The following is a 26,907-nucleotide window of genomic DNA, read 5'->3' on the forward strand; positions in this document are numbered from 1 at the left end:
GAGAACTTTTAAGATGTACTTTCTTAACTTTCAAACACGCAATACAGTATTAACTGTAGTCACCATACTATACTTTACATCCCTGCAGCTTACTTATTTTAAAATTGAAAATGGGAGTTCCCCTCATGGCTCAGCAGAAGTGAATCTGACTAGTATCCATGAGAATGCAGGTTTGATCCCTGGCCTTGCTTAGTGGGTTAAGGATCCACTGTTGCCATGAGCTGTGGTGTAGGTCACAGACGTAGCTCAGATCCCCCATTGTTGTGGGCAGAGGCCAGCAGCTACAGCTCCAATTCGACCCCTAGCCTAGGAACCTCCATATGCCGTGAGCGCAGCCCTAAAAAGACAAAAAAAAAAAAAAAGAGTTGACAGGGAAACATTACAAAAACATTTTAGAGTGAACTGGAATGCCTTTGATCAGTATACTTTCTTATGAACAGGGTGAGGAGGGGAACTGAACAAGTTAAGAAGAAAAACTTAGTCTTTCAGAGAATAATCAAAAAATGAAAGTGGACAGTTACATTCTTGTCATATCAATAAAGTGTGAAAACTTGCCCTTCTTTGGTACAATAGTATTGCTAATAAGAGCTAACTTTGGAGTTCCTGTCGTGGCACAATGGTAAACGAATCCGACTGGGAACCATGAGGTTGCCCTTGCTCAGTGGGTTAAGGATCCGGCATTGCCATGAGCTGTGGTGTAGGTCGCAGACGCGGCTCGGATCCCGTGTTGCTGTGGCTCTGGCGTAGGCTGGCGGCTACAGCTTCGATTAAAACCCCTAGCCTGGGAACCTCCATATGCCGCGGGAGCGGCCCAAGAAATGGCAAAAAGACAAAAAAAAAAAGCTAACTTTGCTAAGTGCTAGGCAAGATGCTGAGTATTTTTTTTTTTTTTCGTCTTTTGTCCTTTTAGGGCCACACCTGTGGCATATGGAGGTTCCCAGGCTAGGGGTCTAATCGGAGCTGTAGCCGCTGGCCTTCGCCAAAGCCACAGCAGTGCAGGATCTGAGCCACGTCTGCGACCTACCCCACAGCTCACGGCAACGCCAGATCCTTAACCCACTGAGCGAGGCCAGGAATCAAACCCGTAACCTCATGGTTCCTAGTCGAATTTGCTAACCACTGAGCCATGACGGAAACTCCCATGCTGAGTACTTTGCATTTAATACCTTATAGCTACTTTTGAAGTAACCTCAACTAAATCACATGAGGAAATAGGCACAGAATGGTTAAGTAACTTTCACAAGTTCACAAAGCTACTGTTTTTCATCTCAGTACTTCCAGTTACAATTTTAAGATACCATCGATTATAAGAGGAGGTGCTAAATTAATGAAAAAAAAAATGTATCTTAAAATTTGTGAGACATGGTGTAAAGGCACAGAGCTCTTTGCTACACTACCTCTTGTAGTAATAATGTTCAAGCCTTTTGTGTTTTATTCTCTTAGCAGTGGAAGACAGGAAGCTGTTTATTGGTATGATTTCCAAGAAGTGCACTGAAAATGACATCCGAGTCATGTTCTCTTCATTTGGGCAGATTGAAGAATGCCGGATATTGAGAGGACCTGATGGCCTGAGCCGAGGTGGGTACATTTTTTAGGCTTTAAAAAAGTACTCATCTTAAGTTTGGAGTCTCCTTTTAATTGCACCAGTGGAAACTGGTGACTCTAGCCACGGTGGCCCTGTCATGGATGGAGAGGGTTGGCTTGGTTTGTATATCTAGCTCCCATAATGACTCCCCCTGTCAATTGATTGCTTTTGTATTCTCCCAGTCCCCCGAGGCGTCTACATTCTGCACTTAATTTCAGGTATTAAAATTCTGTTTTGTCTTTGGGGAGGGTCTTCATGCAAAGTGGAAACACTTTTTTCACGAGAGAAACTAGAGAATATGATTCCTCCTTTATCCCTTAAGCACTTTCTCTCTTCTTTGTGCTTCCCTGGTTTTTCATTAAAGCGTATATACCCTCTAGTAGCACATCTGTTTTCTTTATTAGATCATGAACTTCTGAAGGCAAGAACTGTGCTTGGGCACATAGTAGGTGCTCAGTAAATGTCAGACAGATAAATAATTAAACAAATGAATGGATGAGTTATTGACTCTTCTTCTCCCCCTCCCCCCTTTTATTGACTTTTCTTTTGCCAGGGTGTGCATTTGTGACTTTTACAACAAGAGCCATGGCACAGACGGCTATCAAGGCAATGCACCAAGCACAGACCATGGAGGTAAGGGGCAGTTGAATGAAAGGGGGAAAGTGCTAGGACAGTTGGCCATCAAAGGCCAGAGCATGTGCATTTGATTGTCCCTAAAAGTTAAGCAGGCCAAGCATATTAAAGTTTAAAAATTAGCATATTGTAGAATTTCCTGGTGGCCTAGCGATTAGGGATTGAGCATTATCACTGCTGTGGCTTGGGTTCATTCTCTGGCCTAAGGACTTCTGCATTTCATGGGTACAGCCAGAAAATAAATACGTTTTTTAAAATAGTATTAGCATAGTGAAGCTAGTTACCTTTTTATTTTTTTATTTTTTTTTTGTCTTTTGTCTTTTTTTTGTTGTTGTTGTTGTTGTTGTTGCTATTTCTTGGGCCGCTCCCACGGCATATGGAGGTTCCCAGGCTAGGGGTTGAATCGGAGCTGTAGCCACCGGCCTACGCCAGAGCCACAGCAACTCGGGATCCGAGCCACGTCTGCAACCTACACCACAGCTCATGGCAACGCCGGATCGTTAACCCACTGAGCAAGGGCAGGGACCGAACCCGCAACCTCATGGTTCCTAGTCGGATTTGTTAACCACTGCGCCACGACGGGAACTCCTAGTTACCTTTTTAAATTTTCTTTTGCCACTTGTGTCTATCAGGAAGATGATCTTTTGGCAGTGAATGAAATTAGAATTCAGTCTGTATGTCACTAGAAAGGAGGATTTTCTCTTCACCCAGAAGGAAGAGTTTGACCCTTTGGTTTTGGTGTTTTCATAGGGTTGCTCATCCCCCATGGTGGTAAAATTTGCTGATACCCAGAAGGACAAAGAACAGAAGAGAATGGCCCAGCAGCTCCAGCAGCAGATGCAGCAAATCAGTGCAGCGTCTGTGTGGGGGAACCTTGCTGGTCTAAATACTCTTGGACCCCAGTATTTAGCAGTGAGTCTTTGTGGTTTGCTTTCTGCAGACTGTGCAAGCTCCCAGCTGTTTCTTCTTCTGCTGTCCCTAGCTAACAAATGACATTCACAACTTTTAGCATATCAAAATCTTACACAGAAATTCAGGCAGGGCAATATTCTTTGTCGTATTAGTGTCTCTGTCTCTCTTTTCCTCTTTGTCTCTGGTCACACATCTTTGTTTGTCTTGAGCTTCTGTTATAATTAAAGTGAAATCCTGATGTACTAATAATAATATTTAGAGGAGTTCCCAATGTGGCTTAATGGGTTAAGAACCCAAATAGTGTCTGTGAGCATGTGGGTTCGATCCCTGGTTTGGCTTAGTGGGTTAAGGATCCGGCATTACCACAAACTGCAGCATATGTCATAAATGTGGCTTGGATCCATTGTCGCAGTAGCTGTGGCATAGGCCAGCAGCTGCGGCTCCAATTCGACCCCTAAACTGGGAACTTCCTTATGCCCCAAGTGTGGTTGCAAAATGAAGGAAAAAAATTAAAGGAAAAAAAAAAGATTAACATCTCATGTATCTCTGCCCCCAAGAAAAAAAATTTGAGGGAGTATTAATTTTATCAAATATCTTATTTCATATCTTTTTCTAGATATAAAGGGGGGATCATTAAAATTCTCATTTAGGAGTTCCCATTGTGGCCCAGTGGTAATGAACCCAACTAGTATCCATGAGGTCTCGGGTTCTATCCCTGACCTCACTTAGTGGGCTAAGGATCTGGCATGTCATGGGCTGGGGTGTAGGTCACAGGTGCAGCTTGGATCTGGTGTTGCTATGGCTGTGGCCTAGGCTGGCAGCTGCAACTCCCAATTCTTGCCCTAGCCTGGGAATGTCCATATGCTGCAGGTGTGGCCCTAAAAAAAAATAAAATAAAATAAAATAAAATCCTCATTGAGTCTTCTCTGAAGAGTATGATAAATGTTTTTGCTGATTGAGAGATCAAGAGATTAACATGGCTATTATTAAATGAATATTGGGAGTTCCCGTAGTGGCGCAGCGATAACAAGTCCAACTAGGAACCATGAGGTTTGCAGGTTCAATCTCTGGCTTCACTCAGTGGGTTGAGAATCCAGCTTTGCCATGAGCTGTGGTGTAGGTTGCAGATGTGGCTTGGATCTGGTGTTGCTGTAGTTGTGGTGTAAGCTGGTGGCTGCAATTCCAATTCAACCCCTAGCCTGGGAACCTCCAAATGCCGCTAGTGCAGCCCTAAAAAAAGAAAAGATTAAAAAAATATATATTCACATAGGAGTAATTATAGTCATTTACTCCTCTTCCTCTTTTTTTTTCTCTCCCTGCTTTTTTAGGACTGCACTCATGGAATATGGAAGTTCCCAGTCTAGGGGTCAGATCAGAGCTACAGCTGCTGGCCAGCACCACAGCAACAGCAGTGCCAGATCCAAGCTGCATCTGTGACCTACACCACAGCTCACGGCAATGCTGGATCCTTAACCCACTGAGCAAAGCCAGAGATTGGACTCTCGTCCTCATGGATACTAGTGGGATTTGTTTCTGCTGATCCACAGTGGGAACTCCCAATCCTCATCCTTTTTAAAATACTGTTTTATATGGAAACAGAAGAAAGGCATTGATTTCTATCCGCCAGTACTGGGTTTTGGCTAATATAATGCCCTTTGGTCTCCATGTCTATAAAATGTTAGAAGAAATCCCAGTTTATCCTCAGCAGTATTTCAAAAAGTTGTTACATTTCTATGGATTAAATTGCACCTCAGTGCTAGAATCTTGCTTACAAGTTGAGAAAATTTAGATTTTAGTTTGCCAAAATGATAATGCTTTGAAAATTATCTCTACAATGTCCACTTGCTTTTGTTAGAGAGTTTTTGGAGCCTTCTTTTAGGGAAGACTCCCCCTTTTGTTGTAACTGCCACATCCAGCCAGACGCATGATGGTATACGTTGAGAGCCATGGTCTCTCTGTTTAAATTAGACACCGTCTCAGCCCTAAGAGCTGTTATCATTTAGGAAGGAAATGAAGTGCCAGGTACAGTACGCACAGTCCACCAGTTGGAACTGAACACATTGCCCAAGGTATTTAAGAAGACAAAAATGAAGACGTGAGTGCGAATGGACTGTGTAAGTGATAGTACATCATCATTAATTAGAAGGTTCTTTCCTAGAAGGTTCTTTCCGGAAGATGTAAACTCGAAACTAGAGCAGTAGTTCATAAACTTTGAGAAGTTGTGGACCCCTTTGAGAAGGTGGTAAAACTTCTGTGTATGTGCATTTTTTCATTCTATTTCTGGAGGTTTGTAGACGTCCTGATATGCATACAGACTAGAGAGATTCATGATAACAGAGGAACCAGGTCATATGTTTATAGGAATGGATAACAGATTAAATAAAGGATCTAGGAACAAGAATACCAGCTGCACATAAGGAACAGTGATTGAATGGAACAAAAGGTTTTAGCAAATTAGATGGAGCTTGTGATTGGCTTATGAATACCAGCTGCACATAAGGAACAGTGATTGAATGGAACAAAAGGTTTTAGCAAATTAGTTAGATGGAGCTTGTGATTGGCTTATGTAGAGAGTAAAGTCATGGAGATCCATAAGCTCATGGGCAGGTTCTCTTGTTTTGTTATGGAACAGCCATTGAAATAGAATGTATGCCGAATGGACATGGATTGATCCACCAATCATTTGATCATCTGCAACAGTGAGATAAATGGGACTAGGTGAATTTGTATTCTAGTCATGGTGAGATTGATTTAGTCACAAATTTATTGTGACTGGTAAAGAATGACTCCAAGAAATACCCTGAAACAGTCAGGTTTAATATTTTAAATATAATATTAAATAGTTGTGTGTACATCACAACACGACAATGGGAGAAAAAAATCATGTCTACATGTATGTGTAACTTCGTCCCCATGCTGTACAGTGGGGGAAAGAAAAAAGAAAGTTGTGTGAAGTAGAAAAATTAGGTCTCCATAAGAAAACCTACAAAATAAGATGTATGGACCTAAGCAAGGAGAATTTGGGAGAATTTAGGAACTAGAAATGCATATGCAGACACTCATCACAGTGGACTGCATGGCTGCTTGAATGGAGCTTAGTTCTCTGCTCTGCCTCTGTCCTCTGCTGTGCTGCATTCTGTTACCAGGGACTCAAGCCTGGCTTAGTACTCAGTGAACACAACTGTCTTCTGGGCTGGGCTTTAGCTTTATTGTGTTGTCCTGTGCAGTCATAAGCCTCATGTTTATATTGTGTTGGCTTGGGTTCTTGTCTTCAACTTTCTTCTCTCTGGGGGCCTCTGCACTCTCGCTTTGCTGTGCTGTAGAGTTATCCCAGATGCAGAACCAGCCCTCACTCTCACTCTTGTTCTGTTTTTTGGTGTAATGTCTAGCTTTATTTGCAGCTCCTTCAGCAGACTGCCTCCTCTGGGAACCTCAACACCCTGAGCAGCCTCCACCCAATGGGAGGTGAGTGTTTCACTGCTACAGAGGAGCAGCAGCAGCCTGACCAGCAGACCCAGCTAACAGCATTCTCAGAGTTTTGTACCGTTTGTGCAAGAAAAAAAATTTTTTTTCTACTCTTTACATAAATTTGACATAAGACTATCTGAGGATTCAACTACCTTGTGTCTAGAAGGTGGCTTTTTTGGTTGTTGATGCCAGATTGCTCTCAGGTTGTCTGCTGCCCCCCACCCATTTAAGTTTCTATTAAGGAGGTGGAAGGTGGAGGAGCAGAGCTCTTTGGACCTGCAGCCATTTTGATCAAGAGAAAGTTACAGCAGCCCTGACATTTCCATAATAAAGTGACTTCTTCAGTGACTCTGAGGAAGAGACTAAGACAGCTTCTTTGCATATGGCTTACCCTGAAGGTGCTAGAACCCAGTTAGTTTATTGTCTTACACATATTATTTCTTAGGTGAATTACCATTTGTTGGTATTAATATGCATGAAAACCTTAATTGATGAAACACCTGAGTTTATAACAAAAGGAGGCTCCACGGACAAGCCTGAGGCAGGGGCTGTCAGAAGAGTTGAGGGGGTAGGGCGGGGGCCCATTTCAGAGCTTCCTGCCTCTGCCACTTACAGGGGAGAAGGGTAGCAAGTGTTTGTGAGGAAGGGCCAGCCTGAGGCGAACTGTGTTGTGCCCCTTTGAAAAAGTTTGGTGGTGGTTTCGTTCATTTTGTCCCAGGAACTCAGAGTTTGCTGTGTTTCTGGCAAATTGTCAGATTATAAATCTGTGTTGTAGCCTTTTCCTTCTCATTAATTTTCCACCCCCATCATCCTCCCTTTCGTTATCTAGTAAATGGATGTCAGAGTAGTTCCTATTTCTTGCTCTCCTTATACCTGTGTTGCCTAGACTCTGCTTGGAAGTCTTTTCCTTTTCTCTCTTCTGGTGATTAATCTGCTATTCAAGGGGTGGTTTTTTTGTTTGTTTGTTTGTTTTTTTCCCCTTTATTCTTTCTCCTATTGCTGTTTTCACATGTATTCCCCTGTTTTTCCTCCGTGGCTTTCTGGATCTCTGCTACATTTTCTGCTTGTTCACCTCCACTTGCAGAGAACAAATCCCCTATAAAGTATGAGTGATGGGCTCAGATGTAGACTCGTTCTCTGCCAAAGGGTTGGATATTGTTTTTCTCTTAGATACCTGGCCCCATGGTGGACCGCAGAATCCAGCCCTCTTACCTGATTTCCCAGTTGTCCATCCCTTTATTAATGCTCACTTGGGCTGGCACACTATTGGATTAGGTATCTCTTATCTGAGGAAATGTTGTCAAGTTTCATAATGAGTTGAGTGATATCTGGCTCTTTTTAGAGCCCTGTAGGGTTGCCTGTAAGGCTTATCAGAACAGTTCCTCTTTGGGGCCAGCCTTTTGCCAGAGTGCACTGTCATTGCTGGAGTGGATGTGAGTCATCCCTATCTGCTGGCTGATCTCTTGTTTTGGATGTTTCAGGGTTAAATGCAATGCAGTTACAGAATTTGGCTGCACTAGCTGCAGCAGCTAGTGCAGCTCAGAACACACCAAGTGGTACCAATGCTCTCACTACATCCAGCAGTCCCCTCAGCGTACTCACCAGTTCAGGTAAGCATGTAGGGCCAGTGTGCCCTTGTGTGCCTTGGGCAGAATCCCAAGAGAGGGGTGTATCATTCTGGACAGTTGCTAACACCCATTTCTAAAGGGGTCAGATCATGAACCATAAAATGTCAGGAGTTCCTGTTGTGGCTCAGTGGGTTAGGGACCTGACAGTCTCTGTGAGGATTTGGGTTCGATCCCTGGCCTTACTCACTGGCTTTTGGATCTGGCATTGCCACAAGCTGTGGTGTAGGTGGTGGGAGCTTGGATCCAGCATTGCTCTGGCTGTGGTATAGGCCTTAGTCGCAGCTCTGATTCATTCAACCCCCTCGCCTGGGAGCTTCGAAGCATGGCCCTAAGAAATAAATTTTTTTTTCAAATGTCATCTTCTGACTTAGAAATTTCATCATTTTAAGTTTGCTGTAATCATCCCTTGCCTCTCTGTCCTACAGGGACAGTTGTCAAAATCAGTAACTGGAGTTCCCGTCGTGGCGCAGTGGTTAACGAACCCGACTAGGAACCATGAGGTTGCGGGTCCCGTCCCTACCCTTGCTCAGTGGGTTAATGATCCGGCATTGCCGTGAGCTGTGGTGTAGGTTGCAGACGCGGCCCGGATCCTGTGTTGCTGTGGCTCTGGCGTAGGCCGGCGGCCACAGCTCTGATTCGACCCCTAGCCTGAGAACCTCCATATGCCGTGGGAGCGGCCCAAGAAATAGCGAAAAGACCTAAAAAAAAAAAAAAATTCAGTAACTGAACACCTCTTTACAAAGCAAATACTTGAGTGTGATATCATGCTTGTATTTTGCTTCCTGTCGATATGAGAAGGCAAGTATTGGTTTGTGTTTAACTCATGGACTTCTGATAGCAGGGTCCTCACCAAGCTCCAGCAGCAGCAGCTCTGTCAACCCCATTGCCTCCCTTGGAGCCCTGCAGACATTAGCTGGAGCAACAGCAGGCCTCAACGTCAGCTCTTTGGCAGGTGAGGGCCAGTCCCTGGATGTCATCAAGCTACTTTTTGTGCAGGTAGCACATTTTAAACAACCCAAGTAGGGGCACTGTTAGACTGATTGGAGTGAAATCGACTCTAATAAAAAAATTTTTTAAATGAGAAAAAAAAGAATGATTGGGGTGACCAAGTGAAGTTATGGGATTTTGAGACAGACCTGAGTTAAATCCTATCTCTGCCCTTTAACTAGCTGTAACTTAAGACTCCCTTCTAAAATCATTTCCTCATCAGTGAAGTAAGAGTAGAATACTTTGAGGGTTATTAAGAAATTAGGTGAGGAGTTCCCATCGTGGCTCAGTGGAAACAAATCTGACTAGTATCCATGAGGACGCAGTGGATTAAAGATCCGGCGTTGCCATGAGCTGTGGTGTAAGTCACAGACGTGGCTCAGATCTGGTGGTGTTGTGGCTGTGGCGTGGGCCAGTGGCTACAGCTCCAATTTGACCCCTGGCCTGAGAACCTCCATATGCCTTGGGTGTGGCCCTAAAAAAACAAAGAAAAAAGGAAATTAGGTGAGACCCTAGGTAAAGTGCTGACCACATTATTTAGTACAGTGTCTGGCATTTAGTAGGTACTCAATAAATGTTAGCTGTGATTTTGATGGTCGGATTTGCCCACATCTTGTCATAGACTCCATGCACTCCTTTTATTTCCCACTCTGGGACTTTCCACATTCCAGCTCTTTGTGAGAAAATACGGCAAAGCCAAAGAGAAAATTGGGCAAGTCCTGTGTAACTAGTATCACTTCTTGCGCAGGTTGGAAGAAGATAATGGCTGTGGCATTTTTGAAATGCCCACACTAGCCACAAGACCTGGTGGGTGTCCTGAAATCTGACCACTCAATTGGATATTCCTCCTCAGGGAGAAGCTGAGAAGGAGATGGAAGGGAGGACTTTGGCATCAGTTGAGTCTTTCCAATCTATTAACCGTATTTTCCCCCCACCCTGCACCCCAAGGGATGGCCGCTTTAAATGGTGGCCTGGGCAGCAGTGGCCTTTCCAATGGCACTGGGAGCACCATGGAGGCTCTCACACAGGCCTACTCGGGGATCCAGCAATATGCTGCGGCGGCGCTCCCAACTCTGTACAACCAGAACCTGTTGACGCAGCAGAGCATTGGTGCTGCTGGAAGCCAGAAGGAAGGTGAGTGCCAAGGGAAACTGCAGCCAGGGGCAGGGAGGTTGCTCCATCTGCACCAGCACCGAAAGGCAGGGCAAAGGCCAGGAGAGCCATTTAGGTGGTCGAGTCAACACTTCTTTTTGTCAGTGTCAAGGGTAGATTGAGAAACTGTGTTTTCAGTTTTTGGAATGTTTTCTGGATGTGACTCAAATCAGAACCTCTGTACACTCTCCTGGGTTGCAGTTTTTAGATAAGAAACATACTGACCTTATAGTGTCTGGCACCATTTGGCAATCTCTTTTTGTTGGGAAGTTTCTCTGAGGGTTGTAAATCTGTCAGAGGATATCTTCTAAGTGTCCCTTTTAGCTCTGTCATTTGTCATTTTCCTCTCTTTCTGATCTACGTTTTTCCTAATTGAGGACAAACTGAAGGATGATGAGACAGAGTTACAGCCCGTGGGTTGATGGAATGGGAAGTATGAGCTTTGACATAAATGGAGGAGAGGCTTTCTAGGCAGAAAAGGCTTAAAAGTGGTTTGTATGAATAGAAAGTCCTGCTGACATCTCTGTGCTCATAATTGCTTGGGTTTTCATAACCAGGAGCTAGCAGGATTTAAGCACTAATGTAGGAAAAAGGCAAGTATCTTCTCTTGCTTTAGCAGCAAGGAGTCTTGTGCAGTATCTCTTCACCTGCTCTGAAATTGGGCACTTATGTGCCCTAGGATGTGGTTGTAAAGAAACTGATTAAACTATGGAGACAGACAGTAAACAAAAGCATGAGGCGTCCCAAATGGTTCTCTAAAGAGTGATGAACAGGAAAGAGGGATAGAGAGTGCCAGGAAGATAGTATTTTACATAGAGAAGGAGGTCTCTCTGAGTTGATGTTGTAATAGAGACCTTAAGGAAGGGAGCCATGGGCATATCTAGAGGAAGAAGATTGATGAGCGCAGAGGAATAGCAAGTGCAGATGCCCTGAGGCAGCAGTGTTCCATACGTGTTTAACAGCAGCAGGAAGGCCAGGGTGCTGGAGACTGGCTGGACCAAATTGTAATAAAGCTCTTCTTCGGTTAAGAAATTGTTGAGTGTAAGTGATTGAAGAAAAGAACAATAGTATTTCAGCGTAGTGTTAATCACAGGCACATTTTTAAAATAGAATTTTTATTGAGGCTCAGTTTACATATGGTAAAGTTCACCGTTTGGGGGATCTCTCTGAACTCTGATGAACACGCATGGTCATGCAACCACCACCCTAGATGTAGACGACTTTTGTCACCCCTAGAAATTCCCTCATGTCCCTCTCTAGTCACTCCCTGCTTGCACCTGCCTCTGGCAACTACCAGTCTCTTTGCTGTCCCTATGGGTACAATTTTGAAACCTGTTTTATTTGTAATCTCTTTCTACCTCCTTTTCTCTTGTTCCTCTACAAGCCTCCAGTCTCTGGTTTTATTGCTGTTTGTGCAAACCTGCCTACTTTATTGTCACAGCACAACATTTCCCCCACACGGTCGAATTCTAACCTCCATCAAAGAGACAGAGCATGAGAATGAACAGGAAAGAGGGACGGAACCTTTGTTCATTGCGGTGTATGTGGAGACTCTGTTTAGTTCTTCAGCTGCATTTCTGCCTATGGGAATGCTAGGAGTTTTAACACAGGTGGATTGAGAGACAGTGCAGGGGGATGAATGTGCTTGACACTGATACCTTTTCAATCACTGGGAATTTTGAAGGTCCCGAAGGAGCCAACCTGTTCATCTACCACCTGCCCCAGGAGTTTGGAGACCAGGATCTGCTGCAGATGTTTATGCCCTTTGGGAATGTCGTGTCTGCCAAGGTTTTTATAGACAAGCAGACAAACCTGAGCAAGTGTTTTGGTATGTTGGCTTCTCTTCTGGTGTCGGGACGGTTATGTATTTTTACCAGTGAGAAAGAAAGAGAAGGGACTAATAGCAGAAAGAGCTGAGTTTGTGTTTGGGTTTATATTAGCTTTGGGGTAGATTACATTACCTCTTTTTGAGCCTCAGTTTTTTCGTTTCTTTTTTTTGGGGGGGGGGGTTGTCTTTTTGACTTTTCTAGGGTCGCTCACACAGCACATGGAGGTTCCCAGGCTAGGGGTCAAATCGGAGCTGTAGCCGCCGGCCTGCACCAGAGCCACAAGAATGCAGGATCCGAGCCGTGTCTGCGACCTACACCACAGCTCACAGCAATGGCAGATACTTAACCCACTGAGCAAGGCCAGGGACCGAACCCGAAACCTCACGGTTCCTAGTCGGATTCGTTAACCACTGAGCCACGACGGGAACTCCCAGTTTTTTCATTTCTATAGTGGGAATGGTGACCTCTACCTACACCATCACTCCAAAGTTTAAAAGAAATAATAATAATAATGTATGGAAATGGCTTGGCCAAAAAACTTTAAGGTGGTATGGTGATGTTACTAGGAACTTGATTTATTTCATGTGGTATAATTTCAAGAATTCTCATCCCTACTGAGAGAAGTTGGGATTTGAGACTAAGCTCATAAGCTGTCTCTTATGTAAGGGGGCCTAGAATCTCCTTGCCTCATTATGTCCCTCACCTAGGTTTCTGCTTGGACACACAGGTTTTGTAAGTTATGACAATCCTGTTTCTGCTCAAGCTGCCATCCAGTCCATGAACGGCTTTCAGATTGGCATGAAGCGGCTTAAAGTGCAGCTCAAACGTTCGAAGAATGACAGCAAGCCCTACTGAGCGTGCTCCCCTCTGAGACTGGAGTGAGAGGGTCTTCTGGTAAGTGGGGGAGGAGCACCCTTAATGATTCGAAGCCCTAAGGCTGTGTGTTGACAGCCCTGGACCCTGATCCCTGCCACTCTCGCAGGCACAGCTTGCCCTGAAGACTCGGCTACTGCCTTCTGTGGGAATTTCGCTTCATACAGAGGACAAGTTTGTGCTTTGGTTTCCAGTGTTTTACTTTGGAGTTTAGGTGCCATATCCTGAGTTTTTTTTTTTTTTTTTTTCTTTATTTAAAGTTTGCTGTGTTTGTAACCAGTGTGTGTTGAGAAGGACCAACATCATGCTGCCCTGGGGGAGGACAGGGGATGGAGAAACATTAAAAAAGAACAGCAGAATTTTCCCCCAACTACCCCAAGAGAGAGGACTGAGTGAAACGAAAAACTGGCCCCCAGAATCTTGAGTGCGAGAGTGGGTGAAAGGATGACTGACATCCAGGAGCTTTGGGGTGGGGAGAAGGTGGGGTTGGCTTTGGAGAGTGAGAGTGACTTGACACCCAAGGGCCTTGGGGGCTGGTGGCTAAAACTCCTCCATGGCTGCCTTCTGTGGAAATACCGAGTTCTTGCCACCTATTTTTTAGATTCTTATCTAGGGTTTCTGCCCCTTTTTTCCTAAATAGGGGCTAACAATTCTCTGGAAATATAGCACCTGTTAAATTAGCCTGACATATGCAAAAAGCAGGGGTACATCACCTCTTAGCAGCTTTCCCAGCCAGCCATGGGTGATGGATTGGCCCTGCTTGGCTGTTGGCTGTTAGGAAGAAGCAGCCGGTCAACAAGGTCATATTTAGTTTATTTCAACACCAAACTATTAGACAGCGGCCCATTTCTACCAGGTTCCTTTAAAGAAGGCCTCTAGGGAAGACATTGTTTGGTTTCCTTTTTTGTAGTTGAGCACAGCAAAGAATGTCACTCCCATCCCAGCCACAGTTTTCTTAGGAGGGTATATCCAAGAAGGGCTTATCGTATCGAGCTGAAGGGAGCACCTCCCCTGAGCAGAGTGATCAAAAGCCATCGAGTCAGGGGAGGAGGAGCCTGCTTCTTGCTGTACCTGAATCAGAAGGTCCCTTTAAGCCAGTGCTGCATGTGCCAGTGCACGCACTTTTGTACTTAGAAGGGTTAAGAAATCCATGCTTGTTTGCCTCCTTGGTTGAGGTATCCCAGATGTAGTGTTCCCAACGAGGCAGGCCCCTCTTCTGACCACTCCAGCCCATCTCCTGCTCTTGGCGACAGAGGAGACAACAGGACGTTTACAGCTTCCATATGGATTTAGTGTTCATTTACCTCAGTATTGCCGTGTTTAATTGTGTCCTCATGCTTACAGTTAGCTCCCTGCTGCCTCCCACAGGTCTCACTCCAGCTCTTGCCTCTGACCCATACAGCCTTTGGGCTCTGCCTTTGCTCCAAGAAAGGCTGCTGGGGTGGAGAACCAGAAAGGTTCTGCTGTTGGGAATGTGCACCTGGGCAGAGGTGGCCCTGTTAGGATGTGACTCTTAGCCAAGGCCAGGGACTGGGTCCCTGAGGTCTTAACCTCACTAGCATCAGTCCTGGTCCCTAGCAGCAGATGAGATTAAAGGGGTTGGTTTGCTATTAAGTCAGGTGGGGACTCTGTCCTTGTCATGCTGTCCATTTGGGCCACAGACAAGGATTGACCGTCTTGACGTTGTACACATAGTTGGTGGTGTTGGATTATCCCATTGAAACTGGGACAGCTGTTCCCTTCTCATAGTGATAACTGGGTCTGTTGTCCTCTAAGAAACATGAAACATCCTTCTTAAGCTGAACCACGTAAACTTGAATTCTGCGCACTGGGAGAAATGTGTCCTGTGTTTCAAGGATAAAACTGTTCCAAAGGCTTCCAGGGTCATGATGGGATTTTTTAAATAAATGCAAAAAAAATAAAAATAAAAAGAAAAAAGAAAAAAGAAAACAAAAAAAGAAAAAAATGCTAGGTTGGGGAGGCGCTGTTCTGAATCCCAACCAGCTGGAACCAAGAATGTCGTTTCTATTTTTATAGAAGTTTTATACAGCTCCGGGGTGGAGAATATTTATTACCTAAATTATATCTCTGGAAAAGGCCAGGATTTTGTAGAATCCAGAATGTGATTGTTGTACACACAGGGTGCTGTGTATGATTGAAACTACTGACTTTCTGTGGCCCTTTGCAGCCCAGCTAATCTGCCAGAGGGGGAAGGAGTTAATGCTGTGAATTGGCAGAGGAGAGAGCTGTGCTCCCCAGGGTGCTGCCGGTGCTGTGACCGCTAACCTTCTGTTCTGTCTTCCTCCTTGGCCATCGGGGGGGGGGGTTTCCAAAGCCCAGAACGCCACTCTTACCACTTTCTCCGCTTTCTCGCCCTCCTCCCCTATTTCACTGTTATTTTTACATGGATTTGTCCTGGGCTCTGGGACTGTATGAAAACCCCTTTCCTGTTAACATGAAGGATAAAGGTGTGATCAGTCGCCTTTGATACCCACCCCGAGGTTTCATACCTGTTTGTGGGTTTTGTTACTAAAAGGAGCGTGCACCTCAGCAGGGCCCTGGGCTGCCGCAGCGGCCAGCTGATGAGCCCAGGCGTTTCTCTCTGTTCTCTCATCCACTGCCCAGTGGATTCACACAGCAGTGCTGCCCTTGAGCACAGTTCTCTCCCCAGGCCAAAGATGGTTTTGTGAAGAAGCTGCTTCCCTACAAGTCTTACGGTGTGAAAGGGTTCAGCTGGGAGAGTGGAGACTTGCAGTCAAGTCTTAAGCAATCCTTTTCTGTTGTGTGGGGGTTTCACTCACATAAATGTGATTTCTGCTGTGGTTTTGTTTCTTACTTGGGTTTCATCATGAAATTAATTTGCCTTGAATGCAGCCAGACATTGTTTCCTGGGTCCCACATGAGTGGCCAGGGCCTGGGAGGAAGCTAAGAGCTTGGATTTCTGGGAACAAGGGGCCGTCCCCTAGTACTGAGGAGAAATCCTGGCCCTCTCCGCTAAAGAATTCTCCCCACCCCAGCCAGCAGCTTCCACTTGCTCCTGGAGTCTTGACCAGGAGTCGGGGAGAGGCTGAGGCTCTGCTCCACCGGAGACCTTTTTGGACACATTTAGGCGCTTCTAGGGAAATCCAAGCCTTAGGTTCCCTTCTGTCTCTGGCAGTTGGATGTTTTCTTGGTGTCCTCCATGTCCTTTTTTGACTTTTCCCTGTGTCCATTGTTAGCATGTGCACAAGTTCCTGTCATTACCCCCACCCCCCGCGCCCCCGCCTCCTCATTTCAGGGCTGTGCACAGTGAGTGTTCCTGTTCTCTCTCTCTTTGTTTGGATGTATTGCTCTGTGTAACTCAGTGGGTCTCCCTCTTTCTGGTTTGTTTTTTTTTCTAGATTCCTGCCGTTTGTTCATCGTTGTGCCTAAAGCATGTCGATGTGGCGTCAAGTACATCGTCCAAATCCCTGTCTCTTCAGCTTCTCTGATGCTTGAACTCTCACCTTTGACCTTGTGTTGATCTTTGATGCTGATGTGTATTTTTATTATGTTTGTTTCTTTCTTTGTTTTCTTTTTTCTTTCCTTTTTTTTTCTTTTGTGCTGCCAAATTGGTTTTGCTAGAACGACTGCTGAAGGGGAAATATTTAAACTTGCATTTGAATATAAAAAATCTATTTTTCTAGAACTTCATAAGATAACCACTTGATTTTGTGATTCCAATTCTTTGTAATTGTCTTCAGAGCAGCCCTACTAGCACATACCGCGTGGTGTTTGTATTTCTGTGAACACACAGCCAGTCCATTTCTAGGCTTCGTTTCTCTGTGTGCTTAGTTTTAAAGACAACTTTGAAGTAAACAATGAAATAAAAGATGTCACTAAAACCTTTGAGGCTCCTGAGCACATTTTGCTGATATAGTTTGTGGGGCTTGAGGAGACCGCATGTGATCCTATTTTTGTTTTTCTGAGTTCTCAACTGCAGAAAACACCTGAAACCCTTTGCCTTCTTGACCGCCGGCTGCAGTTTGGGCCCCAGCCAGCCCTTTTTCTTTTTCTTTTTCTTTTGTGGTTCTCCCCTGTAGCGACCCTGCAGGGGTGTGCAGACCCCTCTGGCCCCTTCCCTTCAGCTCCACCATGCCCACCTCCATGCTTGTTCCTACAGTCTCCACAGCAAAATGTGATGCTTTGATTTTTTTTGTTTTTGTATTGTTTTTGTGTTCTTGTTTTGAATTTTTTCTTTTCCTACTAAGATTATGCCCAGAAAAAACAAGTTTTGCATGTTTCCTGCTGTTTCTTCACACCTTCGTAAATATCACCTTCACCTCTCTGTTTTCTATAGTTTGTGCAAAAACTGACCGATTTAAAAGGGTTTCAAAGAAGCTGTTTTAAATTGTTGTGGGGTTGATTTTTTTTTTTTCGAGATTGTATTGTTTTATTTTGAAGTGGCAACTTCCTCCTCTATTGCCCTTAGAGCGTCTGCCTGTGCACTTAGACTGTCACCTCATACAGCCTCCAGGCCTCGGCGGGGCCTCCAGGAGGCCGGCTGCTCTGCTCAGAGACGGGAGGGAAGGGGGTCCAGAAAGGCCCGAGGAGCAGAGATAGAACCCAGAAGGTGGCTGTGGGTGGATGAAAGGCTTAGCGCGTTAGGGGTAGTGAGCATCCCTCGGCCCCGAGTGAAGAGGGTGTTCTTAACCACTCGAGGAAGCCGTCTGTGCACTAAGCGGCCCCACACCTGCCAGCGCTTTTCCTAGGTGACAAGCACAATACTACAGTCTTCACACTGTTTACAGCCCTGGGCACCAGCCACCCCACACTGGCTCTTCACCACAGCTCTGCTCTTGCTTAGCTAGTGGGGTGGGGGTAAGGGCGGGGATTGATTTTTTTTTTTTTTTTTTTTTTTAAATCAGGTGAAGAGCCAAATAGCTACTGTCCCTGGGTGCCAGGCAAGCTAGTTCCTTGGTTCCCTGAGGGGAACTTGCCCTCCTCTCTTGTGGCACCATCCAGCCTCAGGGTCTTAGGGACTTGAGTAAGAATGTGAATGGCAGAGGGAGAGGCCAGAGGAGGTGAGAGGTCACAGGATGGGTCTGTGGAGGTAAGAGGTTGCAGAGGGAGGAGTTGGGGATAGATCCCACCCAGGCCTGAGCTGCTGGTGGGTGAGAGAGCTGGGAAGTAGGATTGTCAGGGAAGGGTGGAGAGGGCTAGCCGAGGGTCTGGGGTGGGGGGTGGGGAAGGTAGAAGCACTGTTAGCATCATCCATGCTGGGGTTGATGAAGGAATGGATCCCAGCAGAACTTCTGCTCTGGGACCCAGCAGGTTGCCTAGTACTATGCTTGGGGCCACTCTTTCTAGGAGGAGAGGGTGGCCAAATGGCCCCATGAATGGTAGGCTGCTTAATTTCTTGGAAGGGGTGATTGGATGGAACGAGGCCAGGAACCCCAGCCTGAGCGAGACTGCCGTGCACCCCACAGTCTGACTGCACAGAGCTGCCTCTGTTGGCAGAAGCGCTGAGGCTCCCCTTCCTGTGTATTCAGAACCCGTGTTTGCCAAGATATTTTGCTTTCAATTCCAAGAGGAGCTCTGGGAAAACCTGTGGATAAAACCAAATGCCAAACGTTGGACATTGTTTCCTTTTCCTTTTCTCTCTCTGATTGTTTTAATTGTTCTGTGGTGGTTTTAATGGATTTGAGACCCTGGAGCGGCAGCTGCCTTTCTGATTTCCAGCTGCTTTTTGTGAATAATTTAAAAAGAAAAAAAAAAAGAAACTTTACATTTTGGAGACAAACCTGTGTGAGTTTTTTATTGGTACAAACGTTGTATTTAACACTAGGGGTTTTGTACAGTTTTTTGCCTTTTCTACTAGAAAACAATGTAAAGTGATTTCACAATGTGAAGAGAAAAAAAAATTGCCACTATGACCAAACGCACAGTCTGTTCTTGCAGCAACAAACGGGATTCAATCAACTCAAAGTCGTGATTCAGCCGTAGAAATGCTTTTTCTTTACCTTGTTTGAGCTTTTCCTTTCTTTCCTGTTTTGATTTGCAAAAGAAAATGTCTTTTTTGTGTGAAATTGTGTTGTACTATGTAGAAAATTATGGATTTTACTTTAATGGTTTAAAAAAAAAAAAAAGGCAAGAAGAGCCCTTATCGCTTTTCTGACCTGATCACAGAGTTTGTGTAGTGGATTAAAAAAGAAAAAAAAATTGTTTGAAGCAAGGGAGTATGTGTTTAAAAGGATTCTCCTTCCTTTTTTGTGTGTTTTTCCTTTTGTCCCAATGGGGAACCTAAATCTGTTTTAATTGCACAGACACACGGACAAAAAGTCATTTTGTATCTGCCAAGTGTGGTACCTTCCTTTGTTTATTTGCTATTAAACTGTTTGAGAAAAACTGATGCTGTCTTCGGAGTGTTTGACTGCCGGGGTGGGCTGTGGTCCTTGTGGCTGGAGGGGTTGGTGGCATTCCCCAACAAGGGGTGGGCACCCTGGTATGGTTTTGTTTTGATGTACTAGTCAGTATGTGTCAGAACCACCCTGGACTCCTGGGGGGGGGCGGGGAAGGGATTTCTCCGAGAAAACTGCCTTCTCTGTCATCCTGCATTCTTCTCAATACCCCGATAATAGGGAGGCACTTAAAATTTTCTTTTGGCACCCTTCATTTTTGTGTTTTTTCTTAGTAGCAGCCACCCTGCAGAACTGGCCCAGCCTAGTGTGTGCAAGTCCCTTCCCTGGCTGCTTGGAGTTCTGTGCTTGGGGTGGCGGCCAACCAGCACAGAAGCCCAGAGCGTGGAGCTCTCTTCTCTATGCCTTCACCACTCCTTCCCCATCATTCTGACCTCAGAACAAGATCGCAGAGGGGCATTTGTGAGGTTTTCTGGGTTTACTACTCAGTAATTCTAGATGACTCTTGTACCTGGGCTGCCTCAGACCTCTTGAAATGAGGATTCAGTCAGCCCCTGGACCAGGAGGCCGGTCCTTATGAACTGGTGCCTATCCAGGGGCATCCAGCCAGCATGGCCTATGTGTGGGCTAGGCCTCAACCTCCTCACCCAGAGTCCCGCTACTGGGGTGTACCTGCAGTAGCATATCCCAGTGGAAGCTGAACTGTGTACTAGCCCATGAAATGTTTATGCACTGATTGTCCTAACTAATGTTTTGACTGTTAACCACTGTCCTGGTGCTGTGGGAAACACTCCATACACCTTATGTGCTCTAGTCCTTGTAACACCTCCGAGAGGGAGCTGCTATTCTTCACACTCCCATCTTACAGATGAGTAAACTGAGACTGAAAGAAATTGGGTTGCAAAAAAAAAAAAAAGCAGCATTAACCCCTCCCCAGAAATAACCAGTTATTATTATATTTCTGGTTATTATATAATTATGTAATATTTCATATTATTATGTTTTTTCCTTGTACACATTTTATTTTTTTATTTTACTTATTTATTTGCTTTTTAGGGCTACATCTATGGCATATGGAAGTTCTCAGACGAGGGACTGAATTGGAGCTACAACTGCCAGCCTACACCACAGCCACAGCAATGCAGGATCCGAGCCACGTCTGCCACCTACACCACAGCTCACAGCAGTGCTGGATCCTTAACCCCCTGAGCAAGGGATCAAACCTGCATCCTCATGAATACTAGTCGGGTTCATTTCCACTGAGCCACAATGGGGGAACTCCCTCCCTGTGCACATTTTAAAAATAAAACAACTCATACTAAAAAGAAATGGGTTGCCCACTGGAAGGTGGTGTGCACTGAGAATCAAACCAGGTCTGCCTGACTCCCGGGCCCATTCTCTTTACTGCTCCTGAGGAAATAAGTCGGTAAAAGCAGGTCAGCGTGCTTTAGCTAGTCTGTGCAGCCTCATCACATGTGATCTGCATGCTGTCCTCTAGGCTCTAGTGCTATGGGGAACCCTACAACTCTTGTGGCTCCCTCGATGGTGAATCATTTCAGCTCTGCTCTCAAAGTGCTGTGTAAGGGGTTCACTGGCAACTCCATGCTCCACATTGTTGGTCAGCCTGCTCCTGCAAGGTACCACTTCCCATGAGGACTGGAGTGTTTGCAAAACATCACTCCGTTGCACACTCTGCTAGATCTGTTACCACCCAAGCAATGCTTTGTCTATGTTTGGGTTTTTTTTTTTTTTTCCTTCATGATAGAATACATAGAACAATTTTATTTTATTTTATTTTATTTATTTATTTATTTATTTTTTGTCTTTTTGCCATTTCTTGGGCCGCTCCTGCGGCATATGGAGGTTCCCAGGCTAGGGGTCGATTCGGAGCTGTAGCCACCAGCCTAGGCCAGAGCCACAGCAACGCGGGATCCGAGCCGCGTCTGCGACCTACACCACAGCTCACGGCAATGCCAGATCCTTAACACACTGAGCAAGGGCAGGGACCGAACCCGAAACCTCATGGTTCCTAGTCGGATTCGTTAACCACTGTGCCACAACGGGAACTCCAGAACAATTTTATTTTTTAACTGTTTTTTTGTTGTTGTTGTTTTTTGTTTTTTTTCCTGCTTTTTAGGGCTGCACCCGAGGCATATGGAGGTTCCCAGGCTAGGGGCTGAATCAGAGTTACAGCTACCAGCCTACACCACAGCTCACGGCAACACCAGCTCCTTAACCCGCTGAGCAAGGTCAGGGATTGAACCCACATCCTCATGGTTACTAAGTAAACAGTTCATTGACTATATTCACAGTGTTGTCCAACATCATCAACTAATGTTTTAAAACAACTTGTTTTAAAACTTCACCTCAGGGGAGTTTCTGCTGTGGCGCAGTGTGTTAATGATCTGGCTTGTCTTTGTGGAGGCTCCAGTTCCATCCCTGGCCCAGCTCAGTAGATTAAGGATCTGAGGTTGCTGCAGTTGTGGCATAGGTCATACAGCTCTGGCTCTGTTTTGACCTTTGGCACGGGAATTTCGTATGCTGTGGGGGTGGCTGAAGGAGGGGGGAAAAAACCCTCACTTTGTCCTGACCACTAGTACTTGTGAAGTCACAGGTTTGATGTCCTAATATATGTTTAAAAATATACCTGAGGAGTTCCTGTTGTGGTTCAGTGGGTTTAGCATCCATGAGGATGTGGGTTTGATCCCTGGCCTCGCTTAGTGGGTTAAGGATCTGGCGTTGCTGTGAATTGCAGCATAGGTTGCAGATGCCGCTTGTCTTTTTTTTTTTTTTTTTGCCTTTTCTAGGGCCACTCCCTCGGCATATGGAGGTTCCCAGGCTAGGGGTCGAATCGGAGCTGTAGCCACTAGCCTACGCCAGAGCCACAGCAACGCAGGATCCAAGCCGCGTCTGCAGCCCGGCATAGCTCACGGCAATGCCGGATCGTTAACCCACTGAGCAAGGGCAGGGACCGAACCCGCAACCTCATGGTTCCTAGTTGGATTCGTTAACCACTGCGCCACGATGGGAACTCCGCAGATGCCTCTTGGATCCCATGTTGCTGTGGCTGTGGTGTAGGCCAGTAGGTACAGCTCCAATTCGACCTCTATCCTGGGAACTTCCTCCAGTTGCACGTGTGGCTCTAAAAAGAAAAAAAGAAAAATTGTAGGAGTCTTCATTGTGTCTCAGCGGTTTAAGAACCCAACTAGTATCCATGAAGATTTGAGTCTTATCCCTGGCCTTAGTCGGTGGGTTAAGGAACCAGCGTGGCCACAAGCTGTGATGTAGGTTGCACATGTGGCTTGGAACTGGTGTTGCTGTGGCTGTGATGCAGGCCGGCAGCTGCAGCTCCACTTGACCCCTAGCCTGGGAATTTAAATATGCCACAGGTGTGGCCCTAAAAAAAAATGAAAAATAGGCATGAAGCTACATAACCATCAGTGTATGTAAAATGTCCATGGGTGCCTTCTCAAAGAGATCTATTTCACACTTTGGGAAATTGGGCCAGGATGGAGAGTCAGGGGCTTCCCTGTGACTAGTGAGTGGTTGAACCTGAAGTTGTCTCCCACCCAGCACATTTCCTGTGCCTCACGATCCAGGTGGTAGAGCATCTCTGTAAGTCTGCCTTAGACACCTAGTATTCCTGATATAGAACTTGGTATAAAAATAGAAGGTCAAGTACAACTTGAACATCTTCCAGTTTATCATAGTTAAAGGCTGTTATTTCGCTTCGAAATTTACAAAAAAAGGGAATATGTCAGAGGTATTATTTTTAACCTCTAAAAAATGTTTTTGCTTATGCATCCTTAAAATCATATATCTGTGTCTTAGTTAAACTGTTCGTATTTCTTTTAAAAGCCCATGTGCAGTCACCATTTAATTTTGAAGAGATTCTTCCAGCACCTGATTTTTGCCACACCCCTGGTTCTGGCTTACTGGCTTTCTCAGTCAGTACCCAGCGTCCCTAATGCTCCCAGGTACTTTACATACTGTGCTCACACCTGAGCATCTCAGTCCCCTATGGTGAAAAGCCATCAGGAAAGAAATGAAAGAGGCGGTTTGTCTCTTCACCTCTGAGAATGTCAAACCAATGTCTGATTACATTGCCCTTCTAGGAGGGAGCCTAGATGGCTTTTTCTCGCACCTTCTGCCTTTTCCAAGCGCTTTTCTTCTCTCTCGGGAGTCCTCTCCAAACCGCCCCCCCCCAAATCTGGTGTTTAATTTCTTTTGCATACATTGACTTTCTCTTCACTGCTAAAGGTTCCGGCTTGAGGGAGGGCTCTTGTTCTTTTAAATCAAAGTCAGGTCTTGGGATGGGAACTTAAACACAGTTCAGCCAGGAAGGACCATTCCGACATTCCTGCAGCCAAGTGCGTAGGACCTGCCTCCATTCCCACCCCGCCCTGCGCAGGGTCCCGGTGCCTTGAATCCTCCTGAGGCTGAGGGTGTTTTCCAACTGCCTAAGAGATCATTCACCCACTTAAACCATCCAGGCCAGGTTCTGAGCGTTGTGCAACCATCACCACAACCTAATTTTAGAACATTCTCATCACCCTAAAAAGAAACCCCATACACATTAGCAGTCACTCCCCTTCCTCCCTCAGCTCCATTCCCACCCCCTGGCAACCGCTCATCTTTCTGCTCTGTAGATTTGCCTCTTCTGGATTTGTCACCTAAGTGCAGTGCCTTTTGTGTCCGGCCTTCACTTAGCCTACCTCCTGAGGTCTCCTTTCCTCCCCGTGCTTGAAAACTATTCACAGTACTACCCTTGGACCACCTGCTCCTGCCATTTCTAGCCTTTCTGAGCTTGTCTTCTCGCAGTTCAGCCGTGTTTCTGCAAGGCCCCATCCCTTCCACTCCTCCCAGCTCCTTCTCTTACCTGCTGTATCACTCACCGTGACCAGACTCTGACAGTCTTCTAGACCTGCCTGCTTGGTCCAGTAGGATAACCTGTTAGCTACTGTAGCTATGAATTAAATTTAAAACTTCATTTTAAAGTTCCCATTGTGGTGCAGCAGAAACTAGAAACCATGAGGTTGTGGATTTGATCCCCAACCTTGCTCAGTGGGTTAAGGATCTGGCGTTGCAGTGAGCTGTGATGTAGGTCACAGACACAGCTCGGATCTGGCATTGCTGTGGCTCTGGCGTAGGCTGGTGGCAACAGCTCCGATTGGACCCCTAGCCTGGGAACTGTCATATCCCAAGGGTGTGGCCCTAAAAAGCAAAAAAATAAAATAAGCCTTCATTTCTCAGTTTCACCGTGAGGCCGCACATGACTAGTGGCTGCCGTATTGGACCCTGCAGGGCAGGGAACGTTTCCGTCGTCACAGTCAGTCATGGTGGTCAGGACTGTTCTGAAGAGTTGCTTTGCTGTTAAGAAAGCCAAAGTAGTACTTTTTATGGGTTGTAGTACCTGTCCCAGTCCACCCAGCCACTGGCAGTGTCGGAGGTGGAGACCGAGACAGATACACTGCAGTTCTTCTCTGTCTCACAGCTAGACTGGGACGTGGGTTTTCACCCGGGTCATCCGGACTCCGAAGTCTCTGCAGAGCATGTTCCTTTGAGAGTGAATGGGGGACCCTGGGCACCCTGGTTTCAGTTCCACCGCTAGAATAGAGCTTCATGAAGGCAGGGGCTATGTATTGCTCTTCACTGAAGCCTCAGGAGTTGGCAGATCATAAGCATCCAGGAAACATTTGATGAGTGGGTAACAAATATCGAAAGATGACAGTTGCCTTTGTCTAGGAGCTCACTGGTGTGCTTTTTTCCCCACCGACTACATTGGAATTTTAATTTAGAAACTTCCACCCACTCTAGGAAAAAGAATAGCTTGTTTTCACACCTGTTTATAGATTACTAGCTACCAGCCTATACCCGAATTCTCTGTAGGCCCTCAGTGGCTGTGAAACAAATGACAAGCGAGTCCCTTAGAGCAGCTTTACAGGAATCCTGTTAGAGCTTCCTGCCCTGTGAGAAAGTTGATGCTGGCACCTGCTCTGAGAGCCCCCGGTGCTGCTGGAGCAGCCAAAAGGCCCCTGAGGGAGGGGGTGCTGCATGTGGCCCTGTGGCCCCGCAAGTGCCACCACCTGGTCATTCCTGAAGTGGAGAGTGCCCAGAGCCTGGGGATTATGTGACACAGTGGCCTTTTTTTTTAAAAGGCTGTACCCACGGTATATGGAAGTTCCCAAGCTAGGGGTTGAATTGGAGCTACAGCTGCCGGCCTACACCACAGCCACAGCAATGCAGGATCCGAGCTGAGTCTTCAACCTACACCACAGCTCAAAGCATTGCCGAATCCTTAACCCACTGAGCGAGGCCAGGAATCGAACCCGTATCCTCACAGATATTAGTTGGATTCATTTCCACTGTGCCACAACAGGAACTCCACAATGGCCTTTTTTTATTAAAGTCATTTTAAGATTTGAGGGTTTGGGGTTTTTTGTTATTTGGGTTTTTTTAATGCAAAACATAAGAGGGAGTTGCCATTGTGGCGCAGGGGAAACGAATCCAACTAGGAGTGATGATGATTCAGGCCTCATTCAGTGGGTTGAGAATCCGGCGTTGCCGTGCTCTGTGGTGTAGGTCGCAGACTCGGCTCGGATATGGTGTTGCTGTGGCTGTGGCGAAGGCCCGCAGCTGTAGCTCCAATTAGACCCCTAGCTTGGGAACCTCCATATGCCTGAGCATGCAGTGGGAAAAGCTTGTGTTTAGGAGTCTCTTAATCTGGTTGTAATACCAGCTGTGTGACCTTGAGCAAGGGACTTTCTTCAGTCTCAGATTCCTTATCTGCCAAATGGAAATGAAAACACCCATCCAACAGGGTTCGCAAGATAAGAGATTGTCTCCAGCGCTTGTCATGGCGCCGCCCTTGGCAAAAGTGCTCGTTCAGGTTGCTAGCAACCCATAAGTACATCCAAGTTAAAAGTGAGTGTTTTCCCCACCCCACCGCCCATTGATAATCGCTAAACAGATGGGGGAGATCTGCTTCCAGAGTTTCTCTCTATATACAAAAGTATGTACATATATAATTTTTGTTAATAAAAATGTGATCATGCCACAATGTGCAGAAGGTTCTGTGGTGTGCAGTTTTTCAGTTATGGTGTCACGGGTGTCCTTCCTTCCGCACGCATGCATCGGTATCTACAGCTTTCACTTTTAGAGGCTATATAGCATTTCATGGTTTCTCAGCAACTTTCCTATTGGACACAAGTTATTTCTAGGTTTTTCACTATTAAAAACAATAAAAAGCAATTCAAGGAAACTTCAGGAGGTCTATTTGAGAGGCATTAGTAAAACATCATGTTTTCAAAGCTAGTTCTTTTTTTTTTTTTTTTTTTTTTTTCCTTTTTTGGCTGCCCGGCAGCATACGGCATTCCGGGGCCAGGAATCAGATCCGAGCTGCAGTTGCATCCTAAGCCACAGCTGTGGCAACGCTGGATCCATAACCCCAGGGGATCGAACCT

At 45.8% G+C, this 26,907-nt stretch overlaps 1 protein-coding gene across 21 annotated transcripts in view; it reads left to right on the plus strand.

Moving 5' to 3' along the window:
* The window catches only part of CELF1 (CUGBP Elav-like family member 1), a 95,430-nt gene extending 68,566 nt beyond the window's left edge, over positions 1-26,864 (plus strand). For 9 of the 21 annotated variants that reach the window (XM_047775736.1, XM_047775752.1, XM_047775738.1 and 6 more), the window contains 9 exons: positions 1,444-1,578; positions 2,139-2,218; positions 2,969-3,130; positions 6,520-6,595; positions 8,080-8,208; positions 9,065-9,178; positions 10,162-10,347; positions 12,050-12,193; positions 12,922-19,437. In XM_047775736.1, the coding sequence (XP_047631692.1) occupies positions 1,444-1,578; positions 2,139-2,218; positions 2,969-3,130; positions 6,520-6,595; positions 8,080-8,208; positions 9,065-9,178; positions 10,162-10,347; positions 12,050-12,193; positions 12,922-13,049 (1,154 nt within the window). In that variant the 3' untranslated portion in view covers positions 13,050-19,437. Of the gene's footprint in view, positions 1-1,443; positions 1,579-2,138; positions 2,219-2,968; positions 3,131-6,519; positions 6,596-8,079; positions 8,209-9,064; positions 9,179-10,161; positions 10,348-12,049; positions 12,194-12,921; positions 19,438-26,807 lie in introns of those variants that run through there. The other 12 variants (XM_047775741.1, XM_047775737.1, XM_047775735.1 and 9 more) reach the window with 12 other exon arrangements.
* Positions 26,865-26,907: the final 43 nt, after the last annotated feature.

The sequence above is a fragment of the Phacochoerus africanus genome, chromosome 4 (genome assembly GCF_016906955.1).
Source record: "Phacochoerus africanus isolate WHEZ1 chromosome 4, ROS_Pafr_v1, whole genome shotgun sequence".
NCBI lineage: Eukaryota > Metazoa > Chordata > Mammalia > Artiodactyla > Suidae > Phacochoerus > Phacochoerus africanus.